Below are 12,775 nucleotides of genomic sequence, written 5' to 3'. Positions count from 1 at the left end.
CGAATGTTATCACATCCCTGAGCGCAGGTTATTTCCCCCCCCCCCCGCCTTTTCTACTTTTGTTAATTCCCCTGCAGCAGCTAGGACAATGGTGAACCATTTGGTTTCGGTGACAACCTGGCATTGTCAGGTGTTATCCAGAAAGGGCCAGGTTTATTGAATTTGATTTCAAAACATGCCACGCTGGGATTTGAATTTATGACTTCCACGTTGCTCGTCCAATACCGTAGCCAGTCGGCTGCTGGACTCGGATTGGATTTGAGTTATGTTTAAGTACAGTGTTTCAATATGAATCGAATTGACACTAGTTCAAGTAGAGTAGGCAGCTCAGGCCACTTACAGGGGCAACTGATTTTCCTGAATCTATGCCACTGAATCTAAGAAGAGATAGATCAAAGCACAACAAAATCTGAACAATAACAATCAAACCTACTTCATGTCACCTTGTGTGCACTGTGGCCTCCATCTTTTTTTTCCTTTCATGTGATGTGGTCAACACTGGCTACACCAGAATATATTGCCCAAACCTAACTGCCCTTGACGAAGGTAGAGGCGGGTTGCCTCACATCCTTTAAAAAGTACCTGGATGAGCACTTGGCATACAGCCCACAGCCATATTCTCTCCCCAGTCCCTGCAGCCATACTCTCTCCCCAGCCCCCGCAGCCATAATCTCTACCCAGCCCCCGCGGCCACATTCTGTCCCCAGCCCACTCAGCCGCATTCTCTCCCCAGCCCCCTCAGCCGCATTCTCTCCCCAGCCCCCGCAGTCAGATTCTCTCCCCAGCCCCCACAGCCAAAAGTGACAAATAGAATTCACACCGGAGAAGCGTGTGGTGATGCACTTACACAGGACAAACAAGGCAAGGGAATATACAATGAATAGCCGGACCCTGGGATGTACCAAGGATCAGCGGGACCTTGGTGTCCATGTACGCTGGTCCCTTAAGGTAGCAGAACAGGTGGATACAGTGGTTAAGAATGCATATGGTATACTTGCCGTAATTGGCTGGGGCGTAGAGTTTAAGAGCAGGGAGGTTATGCTGGAACTGTATAAAATGTTGGTTCGGCCACAGTTAGAGAATTGTGTTCAGTTTTGGAATCACATTTTCGGAGGGATGTGACAGGCACTGGAAAGGGTGCAGAGGAGATTTATCAGGATGTTGCATGGGCTGGATGGTTTTAGCTATGAAAAGGTTTGGGTAGGCTTGGATTGTTTTCCTTGAAGTAGAGGAGACTGAGGGGGGACATGATTGAGATGTATGAAATTATGAGGGGCATAGATAGAGTAGCCAGGAAGAAGCTTTCACCCTTGGTGGACGGGTCAATTACCAGGGGCCATGGATTTAAGGTAAGGGATGGGAGTTCTATAGGGGATGTAAGGAGAAACCTTTTTACCCTGAGGGTGGTGGGAGTTTGGAACTCGCTGCCTGAAAGGTTGGTGGAGACAGAGACCCTCAGAACATTTCAGAAGTATTTATATGAGCACTTGCGATCCAAGGGCATACAAGACAATGGACTAAGGCTGGAAAATGTGATTAGAATAGGTGGTTGTTTTTGACCGATGCGGACGCGATGGGCCAAAGGAACTTTTCTGTGTTATCGGACTCTATGACTCTCTCCCTAGCCCTCACAGTCAAAGGCCGGAATTCTCTGGTCGTTGCGATTCACTTTTCCCGCCAGGAGTGCACCCCGCCAACGGGTTTTGTGGCAGCGTGGGTTGGTTACAAAGGGATATCCCATTGACAAGCAGCGGGAAGATTGAATCCCATCGCTAACAAATGGTGCACGGCCGAGAAACACGCGTCTGGGGAGCAGGAGAATCCCGTGCCAAATTCCACACAGCCAGTTTTCAAATTCAACGCATTCCCAGATTCTTGGGAGCTCCCCTCTTTGCTGCCACAGGTTCGCCTCTCCACTCCTGCGAGAATCTCCCACCGGTCCACTTCTCCGCTCCTCCTCCTGAAGGTGCACGAGAAGCGGAGGCTTCTAAAAGTTGAGGAATCGGCATGAAGAATCAAGAACTAAAGTGTAGAAGAGCCCCTGAATGAAACACAGAAGATGTGAAGATGAGATAAATCTAAAACTTGTTATTAGACAGTGTCAGGTGTGACTTTTTCACCACTCTCCTTCTGCAGCTCCCATTGCTGATCTCCGAATCAAATGTTTACCCCCAATACCATAGTGGGATCTGCTCACTTTTATGAATCCCTCTTTGGTCTCACTCCAGCAATTTTTACCTTTGCAGTATTCTGTGTACAAATTGTATTTGTTCTCTTCCCATTCGAGCTGGACTGTTCAGTCACCTGGCCGCACACATCATTCCCTTCAGTGATTCACCTTGGTGACTTTTCGTTTCATCGACTTGAAAACAAAAGTACTGTGTCACGGTACATTACCATGTTAAGAGTCCATTGATAGTGGAAGAAGGCATAAACTGAGGGAGTTTTTTGAGGCCTAGGGAAATGATGAGTAAGACAGTAAATCAATAGTTGCTTTCAGGATAGTGAGAAATTCCACAGCACAAAAATAGGGAATTCAGTCCAAATTGTCTGTGCTGGTGTGTATCATAGAATCTCTACAGTGTAAAAGGAGGCCATTCAGCCCATTGAGTCTACACTGACCCTCTGAAAGAGCATCTTAACTGGGCTCACTCCCCCACCCTATCCCTGTAACCCCATAACCCCACTTAACCTTTGGACATTGTGGGAAATTTAGCAAGACCAATCCACCTAACCCGCACATCTTTGGACTATGGGAGGAAAATGGAGCACCCGGAGGAAACCCACGCAGACATGGGGAGAATGTACAAACTCCACACAGTCATCCGAGGCTGGAATTCAACCTGGGAACATGGCGCTGTGAGGCAGCACTGATAACCACTGTGCCACCGTGCCGCTCCTTTGAAGGAGTCACAAGTACTCCACACAAGAAATAAGGCAGAATGTAAGAAGGCGTGGGCGGCATGGTGGCGCAGTGGTTAGCACTGCTGCCTCATGACGCCGAGGGTCCGGGTTCGATCCCAGCCCCGGGTCACTGTCCATGTGTGGTTTGCACACTCTCACCCCCACAGCCCAAAGATGTGCATAGTAGTTGGAATGGTCATGCTAAAATTGTCCCTTAATTGGGAAAAAAAAGAATGTCAGGAGGCGTAACAGAATCTGAAGAATATAAGATTTCAGTGAGTGAGGGTGATGTCATGAATGACACAGCTGCATCTGAGTAATGTAACCTTAATAAGATTAACTCTAATCACACAAATCAAAACTGTTCGGAAAATTGCAACACAATCATTGAAAGTTAATAAATTCCTGTCGATAAATTTTAAGGTGTTTTGTTTATGTCTGAGTGGAGTTCACAGTGCCATACTCATGTTTGCCTGTTCAGGCTATAATTCATTTTGCAGTGATGCTGCAGCTGATATGGATGCGGGGAGAGGGAAGATGTAACTTTGTAATGTCCAAGAAGATCCATGCATGTTTCTGTTCATTAATCATTGTTTTACTACAGGTATTAATGTTGGATGAGACACCAACTGTTATTTATTTCCCAGTGCAATAATGTTAGTGATGTTCTTAAAAGGTTAAATGGACATTTGGTTAATATTCTTTTCCTGTAAATCAACAATTATTATTAATGTGTTTCCTTTAAACCCGGCTAACCCTAAAAGCTCTGGAAATGAAAGGACTGGGGTTATGAGCACTCTTTCATTTTTCAGAGATTCAGTAAAACCATGGATTCTTGCAATGAGACAGAACAGAACACTTTTAATGTATTTTGTTCAAAAAAAAAAGTTATTGCTATAAAAGGGGTCTTGAAAAGTTTACTTTGAAAGAAGGGCTAGAGGTCACAAGTGTTTATGGTAGTTATCCTTCATCCACTCATGCTACTATATAAAGTGTACACTCTCAGGATCCAAGACTCCTTCTTGTATTCTTCTTTTGAGGTGGGGAGATAAAAAATACTTTTTTTTCCCCTTTCTGTGTAAAAGTAAAACAACAGGGTTCTACCACATAAATCCTGCCTTTTCTTGTCCCCCTCCACTTTCTTCCGCAAAAATTTTTTCACTCCTCCTCCCTTGCAGGTACTGACTCTTTGCCAGGACTTGAAGGCTAAATCCATGCTCCCAAACTTCCATCAGGGAGTAAGGAAAGGTATGTGTGCAAAGGCCTTGGTTTTCCATCTCCTCACAATTGATGGATTGAAAGCCATGGGATACATGTCCATCATTTGGCAACAGTCATCCCCAGTGAGCAGTGCCACTGGCTGGAATTATGGGAATGTGGAGTCTTCACTAAAGTTCTATTAGTGTTGGCTTCCTTCCCGTTCTGCAGCAGCAGGACATTCTTTAGGAGTTGGAATATTCGCTTCGCAATGCCGGAAGCGAGAATCACGATAGGTGAATGGCACAATATGGAAAAAATCCTTTTTGCACCCGGCTCTGATTCTGAGGCCACGCTCTGGTCTCTCGCTGGCGGCAATATCGAAGTTTGCGCCCCCACCCCGCCGCGGATCCATGGAAAACCTTCACTTTCAATTTAAATTTCATAAACAGCTTGGACAAACCCCGCCGCGATGCTCCATCCCTCTTAGGTGTAAGTCTCATGGGCCCGAATTAGTATTTCCAAATGGGGACTGGGTGCGGAGGGGGAGGTGGAAACATTGCATTGCCTTATCCTCGAAGATGCACGGGGTTCCAATGGCTTCAGAGACCTGGCCATTCTGCCTAGTGTCTGCCTGAGGAGACCAGTACTAATCGGTACCTGGGTGAGGCCTCGCCGGAGGCCTCGCCGGTGACTCCTGGGAGCTGGGGGAATGCGGACTTAACTCAGCCGTGCATATTCAGATGAGCCTCATGGCTCATTCAAACATCATTACCTGCATCACGCCCAATGAGGATGTATTATGCAAACCCTGGACACATGGCCTCCGTGATGGCACAGATGCTCCCGTGCACTAAGTTCTGTGAGATGCCAGACAGTTCCCCATTGGGCGTCTGGAAGGATTCCGTGACATAAATGTTCAGGGCGGCCATCACCTTGACACCGGGAGTACGTGTCCTCCCCATACCCTCATAGTTCCAGGTGCACCATGATCCTGCAGATATGTTGCACTGTTCCCCTACTCATCCGAGTCTTCGACGGCATTCTCGGTCTGGTGACCCCTTGGGTGTGCCACGTGCTGCCCTGTTGGTGGGTAGTGCCTGGCTGTGGGGGGATTTGTGGGGTGGAGGTGGGTGGAGTGTGGTGTTGGTGGGGTGGGGGCATCCATATAGCCGGTGTCACTGTGGACAACCATGGGCCATGGTCAGGTGTGCAGCACGATGGCTGTCTTGCAGGCTGCAGCAATGGCGGTCTGTCCCTGGGCAACCCAGTCCCGGGGGTTCAACCTAACGTAACGCTCCATCCTCTGGTTGCCCCCACTACTCCCCCCCCCCCCCCTCAAGGCCCTGGCAGATTCCCCCCACCACCCCCTCCCATAGCCAGCCCGGCCAGCGGCTGGACCAGCAGCCCACAGTCAATCTCTGGGAACATGACCTACCTCCTCTCTCCCTCAGTAGCAATGGTGCCTGTCCCCAATTTTGTAAAACCACAAGTGAACCTAACCTCGCCATCTGTAATTCCTCCTGACAGAGGCAGAGCATCGCGCAGGCCTCAGAGCACACCGGATTGGGCACGTTAATGATATGCCAATGGCGTTTACTGTACATGCGGAGTAGAATACATTGATGCCACTGTGGAGTCGAGGCACTCCGTGCCCGACAGCTGCCATGATTTTCAGCTTATTACATTTCACGATTCCGGTGTCGCTGGACAGAGAATCCCGCCTGGTGCCTGTATGGACCAAAGATTTCAGAAGCCTTGGACTGGATTCTTCGATTTGGAGGCTATGTCCGGAGGCGGTTTACTTGGGGAAAAATCGGCCGCCCCAGCACCGATCCTCCGACCAGTAAGAGGCTAGCAGCCAAGCCACATACAATGCCCGGCCTCCACGACCAAAACGCCGAAGAATTGCTGGGTCTGTGGCCGCTCATGCGCACGGCAACGACCTGCACAGTCGCGCCGTACAACATGGTGCCGGCTGTGTGCGGACCCAACCTGCCAGATAGTGCCCCCTTGGACCCCCCCCCCCCCCCCCACCAGTCCCCCCAGCCCTCACCGAAGCCTGCCCAGCCAACAGCATGGCACCCGCCCAATTGTGGCGGTGCTGGACACAGTCCGCAGCCGTCGCGCCGGGTTCCCGACCGCTGAGACCATGAGTCAACCGCGCGGTCGGGAGCTCGGCCCATCGGGGGCGGAGCATCGGGGGAGGGCCTTGAGGTGACGTTCCTCGATGACGCTGTTTTGGAAGGGGCAGAGCATACGAAAACAGGCACCGCCCTCGATTCCATCGTAAAAAGGGATTCTCTGCCGGATCATAAGAACTAGGAGCAGGAGTAGGCCATCTGGCCCCTCGAGCCTGCTCCGCCATTCAATGAGATCATGGCTGATCTTTTGTGGACTCAGCTCCACCTTCCGGCCCGAACATCATAACCCTTAATCCCTTTATTCTTCAAAAAACTATCTATCTTTACCTTAAAAACATGTAATGAAGGAGCCTCAACTGCTTCACTGGGCAAGGAATTCCATAGATTCACAACCCTTTGGGTGAAGAAGTTCCTCCTAAACTCAGTCCTAAATCTACTTCCCCTTATTTTGAGGCTATGTCCCCTAGTTCTGCTTTCACCCGCCAGTGGAAACAACCTGCCCGCATCTATCCTATCTATTCCCTTCATAATTTTAAATGTTTCTATAAGATCCCCCCCTCATCCTTCTAAATTCCAACGAGTACAGTCCCAGTCTACTCAACCTCTCCTCATAATCCAACCCCTTCAGCTTGAGATTAACCTAGTGAATCTCCTCTGCACACCCTCCAGTGCCAGTACGTCCTTTCTCAAGTAAGGAGACCAAAACTGAACATAATACTCGAGGTGTGGCCTCACTAACACCTTATACAATTGCAACATAACCTCCCTAGTCTTAAACTCCATCCCTCTAGCAATGAAGGACAAAATTCCATTTGCCTCCTTAATCACCCGTTGCACCTGTAAGCCAACCTTCTGTGACTCATGCACTAGCACACCCAAGTCTCTCTGCACAGCGGCATGCTTTAATATTTTATCATTTAAATAATAATCCCGTTTGCTGTTATTCCTACCAAAATGGATAACCTCACATTTGTCAACATTGTATTCCATCTGCCAGACCCTAGCCCATTCACTTAACCTATCCAAATCCCTCTGCAGACTTCCAGTATCCTCTGCACTTTTCGCTTTACCACTTATCTTAGTGTCATCTGCAAACTTGGACACATTGCCCTTGGTCCCCAACTCCAAATCATCTATGTAAATTGTGAACAATTGTGGGCCCAACACGGATCCCTGAGGGACACCACTAGCTACTGATTGCCAACCAGAGAAACACCCATTAATCCCCACTCTTTGCTTTCTATTAATTAACCAATCCTCTATCCATGCTACTACTTTACCCTTAATGCCATGCATCTTTATCTTATGCAGCAACCTTTTGTGTGGCACCTTGTCAAAGGCTTTCTGGAAATCCAGATATACCACATCCATCGGCTCCCCGTTATCTACTGCACTGGTAATGTCCTCAAAAAATTCCACTAAATTAGTTAGGCATGACCTGCCCTTTATGAACCCATGCTGCGTCTGCCCAATGGGACAATTTCTATCCAGATGCCTCGCTATTTCTTCCTTGATGATAGATTCCAGCATCTTCCCTACTACCGAAGTTAAGCTCACTGGCCTATAATTTCCTGCTTTCTGCCTACCTCCTTTTTTAAACAGATTATGAAATCGGCATTGGGGAACAGAGAATCCCGTCCCTTATTTGAGTTATTATATTATTCACTTGTGCTGGTACTCTGGGGTCTGTGGGGCTGGAATTGACCGCGCACAAACACAGAGTGTCGTGACACTACTGGTAACCAAGCACAATCTTTAGTCATGATGCAAATTAGCCATTTAAAATCTCTGCCGTATCTTGCAACACAAACTTAATTTGCCCTGAGGATTCTTTCAATGTGCTTAGGCTGGCTGCCTTCTTCAGAGTCATTTGACGGTTCTGTTAGCATTCTTCGTTGCCATCAACTGAATTTGATAACTATCCTTGATCTGCTGTGTTGATTTTTTACCCAGTAATAATGTTTATGCTTTACCCAGTTTGTCTTTAGTCATGGCCAGTTAGCCAATTTGGTTTGCTGTACTATGTGCCCTTCTTTTGACTCAGCGAAGGGTTTACTTCTGCTGAAACAATTCATTATTTGACAATATTGCTATCACTGCCTAGCGGCATAACTCAATCTTGCTCTCTCATCTATTATGGTATCATAATATGGTGTCAGGATTAGTTTCAGCCGCTCCGGTTTGGTTGAACAAATTCAATGTGATATCATCACAACAAGGTTACCATTTCAAATCGGTCTTCATACCTATCACATGACATTTGGCAGGATCTGGATGCACCTCCCAGAAGTGGATATTTGGCACCACTCCACACCCAACAGAGGTCTAGGTTTATCTTAGCATTCCAATTAGCTCTACTGAGAGCTGTCAAGAAGTGCACCGCTGAGTCGCTCAGTGATGTTATCTATCTAGTTAGATAGACTATTCTGAGGAGATTATAGAGGCACAACAATCAATGGATAATGTTAACCTAACCTGCTCAGGAAAAACCTGGCAGGCTCTGCTCTACCGCCAGTTTAACACCCACCTGATGTGCCGGCACGGTGACACAGTGGTTAACACTGCTGCCTCCCAGTGCCAGGGACCCGGGTTCAATTCCACCCTTGCGTCATTGTCTGTGCAGAGTTTGTACATTCTCTCCGTGTCTGCGTGGGATTCCTCCGGATGCTCCGGTTTCATCCACACAAAGATGTGCAGGTTAGGTGGATTGGCCATGTTAAATTGCCCATTATTATCCAAAAGGTTAGGAGGGGTTACTGGGTTATAGGGATAAAGTGGGTCATGGGCCTAGTTAGGCTGCTCTTTTGGAGGGTTGGTGCAGACCCGATGGGCCGAATGGCCTCTTACTGCACCGTAGTGATTCTATAATTCTATTTGTGTAACTGCACAGTGAAGTTATTGGGTTATAAAATGGATGACCAATCCGATCTTGTAAGCTTTCAGCTGAGTGGTTTGAACTGAAATTATCCAATTGATCTTAGCTTTTGGAATCCTGATCACAAACTAGTGACTCGGATGGAAGGTGGACTTGTGTTGATGCTGGGTGGTCTTGGATAATGTGTGGCTCTGACTGTATTCACTCCACTGTATTCACTGTACTTGCAAATAAGCAATGGCCACTTGAAAGAGATATCGGTGAGAAAATATTGTCTCTGTACCAATAACCCAACTTGCTTTACTTGGGATGAAATCCTTCAAATGATAGGTTTACATGTACTGAGTCTGTCTACTAATTGGTTTAAAATGAGTAGGTTAGTGCCTTCCTCAACATAGCAGGGAAGGGAAATGCAGTTCAATGTCTTCATTGTTAATACTGTACCACTGATTTCAACCAATAACTTCAGGATGGGAACGGGGAGAAGGCGCACCGGAGGAGAAAGTGGAGCAAATGCTCAAGATAACTGCAGAGAATGAGTTAGTTCTGACTAGATTAGCAGAACTCAAGATGGGTAAAACCCTGGCCTCTGATGATGTGTATCTTCGTCTATTTAAGGAAAGCACAGTGGAGATGGACAGAAAAACTGGGATCAGAACCAACTTGCATCTGCACATTATACCATGGACAGACCCAAGGGTACAATGTAGCACTTCTATTCAATGTGGCAAAAAACATCTAGGTAACAGTCGCCTAGTTTAGGCGAGGAGCTGCTATGAACAATTGTTAGCATTGAAAGGTGCATGATTTAATCAGAGTATGCTCTTTCACAGAAGTGGTTGGATAAATAAAGTAAATGCTGTAGATGCCGTGTATATAGATCTGAAGAAAATGTTTGATAAGGTAATCCAGAAGAGTTCTGTTAGCAACCTAAAAAGGAGGTTAACAGACAGGGTACAAAAGGTTTAGGAATAATGTGCATTGCAAGGCTGCGCATGGAAGTTACTACATGGAAGTGGCCACTAAAGGCATTTACCCTCCATGCAACCAATCATATTTACCCATCCTGTTCCCATATTGCTTCAATCCTTCATCCACCTCCACAACCTAATCTTGAATGTTGACAGGGACTTTCTGACCACATCACGGGCAGGATCAAAAATTCCCACTCAAAGTCAACGGACTTTTGGCTGCTCTCCAAATTTTCAGGTCCCGCCCGTGCCAATTCCCTCCACTGGCGGGACTGGAAAACCCTGGCCGTAGTTCTGGCTCCACCATTAATTCCAGAGGTAAATTCCATGACTCTCAATTAATGCTCTGTGTAAAGAAATTTGTCCTGCCCCGTGTCGAAAATCTCTAACTTTCAATCTTGAATCTATCCAGTATTGATCCCTCAGCTGCCAAAGCAATCTGCTTCCATGTCACATCTTTTCATAATTTTAACAGTTCTTTCATATCATCCCGCAATCTGTTCTGCACTAATGAAAGAAGTCACAAATTATCATTTTTTTCCTTCGTATTTATATTTCCTCATGTTGGGCAGTTTCCCAGTAAATCTGTGTTGTACCTTCTCTAAAGCCCCAAATTTCGTTCCTAAGCTCTGCAATCCATCTTAAACTGTGGAGCTATTGCTGCACACAAATTTTCCAACGCAGACTGTATTATGGTTTGGTTCTGGTTCATCATTATCTGTTGATTTACAGTAAAGATCCATCAGATAGACCTGAAAATGTATTTTAAAGCTTTTTCATTACAGACAAAATCCAAAGAAGTACTTATATATGTACGCAAACAAAAACCTACAGATGCTGGAAATCTGAAATGAAAATATGAAGTGCTGGAAAATACTTAGCAGGTATAGCAGCTTCTGTGGAGAGAGAAAAATAAAGTTAATGGACAGAATTCTCCCATGGTCCTGCTGATGGATTCAATGGCGAGCAGGGGAGGGAATTCAGTGGTATTGCAAAGATTGGTTTCACCCCGGTGTGAATTTCCGGCAGGATCGTCCGCTGGTGCCCACCATGCAGTTTGGGAAACTGACTGGAGGTTGGCTTGAAAGTGATTTGCATCTCACTAATGGGATGCAGATGAAGGTCTAACTCCCCCCACTCCCAATTCTCCGCGATGTCAGCGGGAAATCACGCCGGCCCAGAATACATCTGCAACTACCTGGTGTTCAGAAGGGGGGATCTCACCTGCACATTGCCTGGGGTTACCTCTGGAGTTTGAATAGAGGCCACCAACAACCCTGGACCCCAGAACATTACAGCATTGGTTGAGGGGAACAGCTACCTGGTGGATCCACCAGCTTCTGTGTCATTGAGGAGGTCCATCTTCCAGCCTCAGAGTGTTCCTGGAGATCCGTCTTCCTTTCCAGGAAGCCCATCATCTGTCTTCAATGGTGGGTCAGTGATGTTGGTCGTCTTTTCAATCTGGCACCCAGGCATGATGGCGGGATTCATGCCATCAAGCTCGCCCCACCGCGGAATGTGGCGTTAAACCCCGAGTGCATAACTAATAAGGTCGGGGCCAGAAGATTTGCTGTGGTTTCCCGCCGGTCTCTGCAGCGGGAAACCTGCCACGTTCCCACCCCTGCTGCAGGACTTAACCCCAGATGGGAGAATTCCGCCCAACATCTCAAGTCAAATGTGACTCTTTGGAGTTCTAATGGAAAGTCACTTTCAACTCAAAATGTTAACTCTGTTTCTCTCTCCACTGATGCTGTCCGACCTGCTGAGTATTTCACTTTCTGATTTGGAAAAAATACATAATGTGAAAGATTTAGTAGATGGAAACATAATTTGCAACAGTAATAATGCACTACTAATATAGCAATGATATTTAAATGAATAACACATCTATTTTATTTTGTCCTCCATAGGCTTGTAGCCAAGGAAATGGCCCACTTTCATTCTGTTCAAACTGATAATTGCTATCCGATGGAACCTGTCCTTTGGAAGACTCTCTCCAAGTACCTGACTTTGCTGAATACCAGCCTGCCTATGCCAACATCACATGTGAGGTAGGAGCAAAATCAATTGTTTTTCCCTTGAAATACAACTCTTTAAAGATTAAAGTGCTTTTTAATGCATTCATACAAAATTTCTTTTTCAGCTGTTTTAACAGAAGCATTAACCCATTTTTAATGGGTGAGTGCCTTAGTAGCATTAAGAAACAAAGCAATTGCATTAAGCATTCTAACCATTCCTGGGGACATTTTTCAGCAGCCTAATTTGTAGTTATTTCTAATACTTTGCAGAATTGTTCACACATTGTGCAAACTTCATTTAAATCATTGCATTGTGTCCCGGCTTGCTCTTTGCAAGAGCAACTCAGCTAGTTCCAATACCTCCCCTTTGCCCTGCATATCTTTTTACTCTTCATGTGCTTATCCCATTCTCAAACCCTCAGGCCATGCATTCCAGATGCTAACGAAATGCTGCATAAAGACGTGTATCTTCGTGGTGCCAGTCATTCTTTTGCCAATCATCTTAAAGTCATTGACCACTGGTTCGCAATCTTTCTGCCAATGCAAACAGTCCTCTATCTATTCTGTTTAGATTTTGACCTCTATCACTTCCCTCTGAAACTTCTCTTCTTTAAGGCGAATAATCCCAGCTTCACTAATCTATCCACCAAAGGTTCAGTCTTGTGA

General features: G+C 46.4%; 1 protein-coding gene across 2 annotated transcripts in view; it reads left to right on the top strand.

The window, feature by feature from the left end:
- LOC119971857 (ethanolamine kinase 1-like) overlaps positions 1-12,775 on the top strand; it is a 537,556-nt gene that overhangs the window by 94,072 nt on the left and 430,709 nt on the right. For both annotated transcript variants that reach the window (XM_038808086.1, XM_038808085.1), the window contains exon 3: positions 12,002-12,142. In XM_038808086.1, coding sequence (XP_038664014.1) covers positions 12,002-12,142 — 141 coding nt within the window. The remainder of the gene's footprint in view (positions 1-12,001; positions 12,143-12,775) is intronic.

Source organism: Scyliorhinus canicula, chromosome 9, assembly GCF_902713615.1.
Source record: "Scyliorhinus canicula chromosome 9, sScyCan1.1, whole genome shotgun sequence".
In the NCBI taxonomy this organism is placed as follows: Eukaryota; Metazoa; Chordata; class Chondrichthyes; order Carcharhiniformes; family Scyliorhinidae; genus Scyliorhinus; species Scyliorhinus canicula.
Note: the sequence above shows the minus strand (reverse complement) of the source record. Positions and strands in the feature narration are given on the sequence as shown.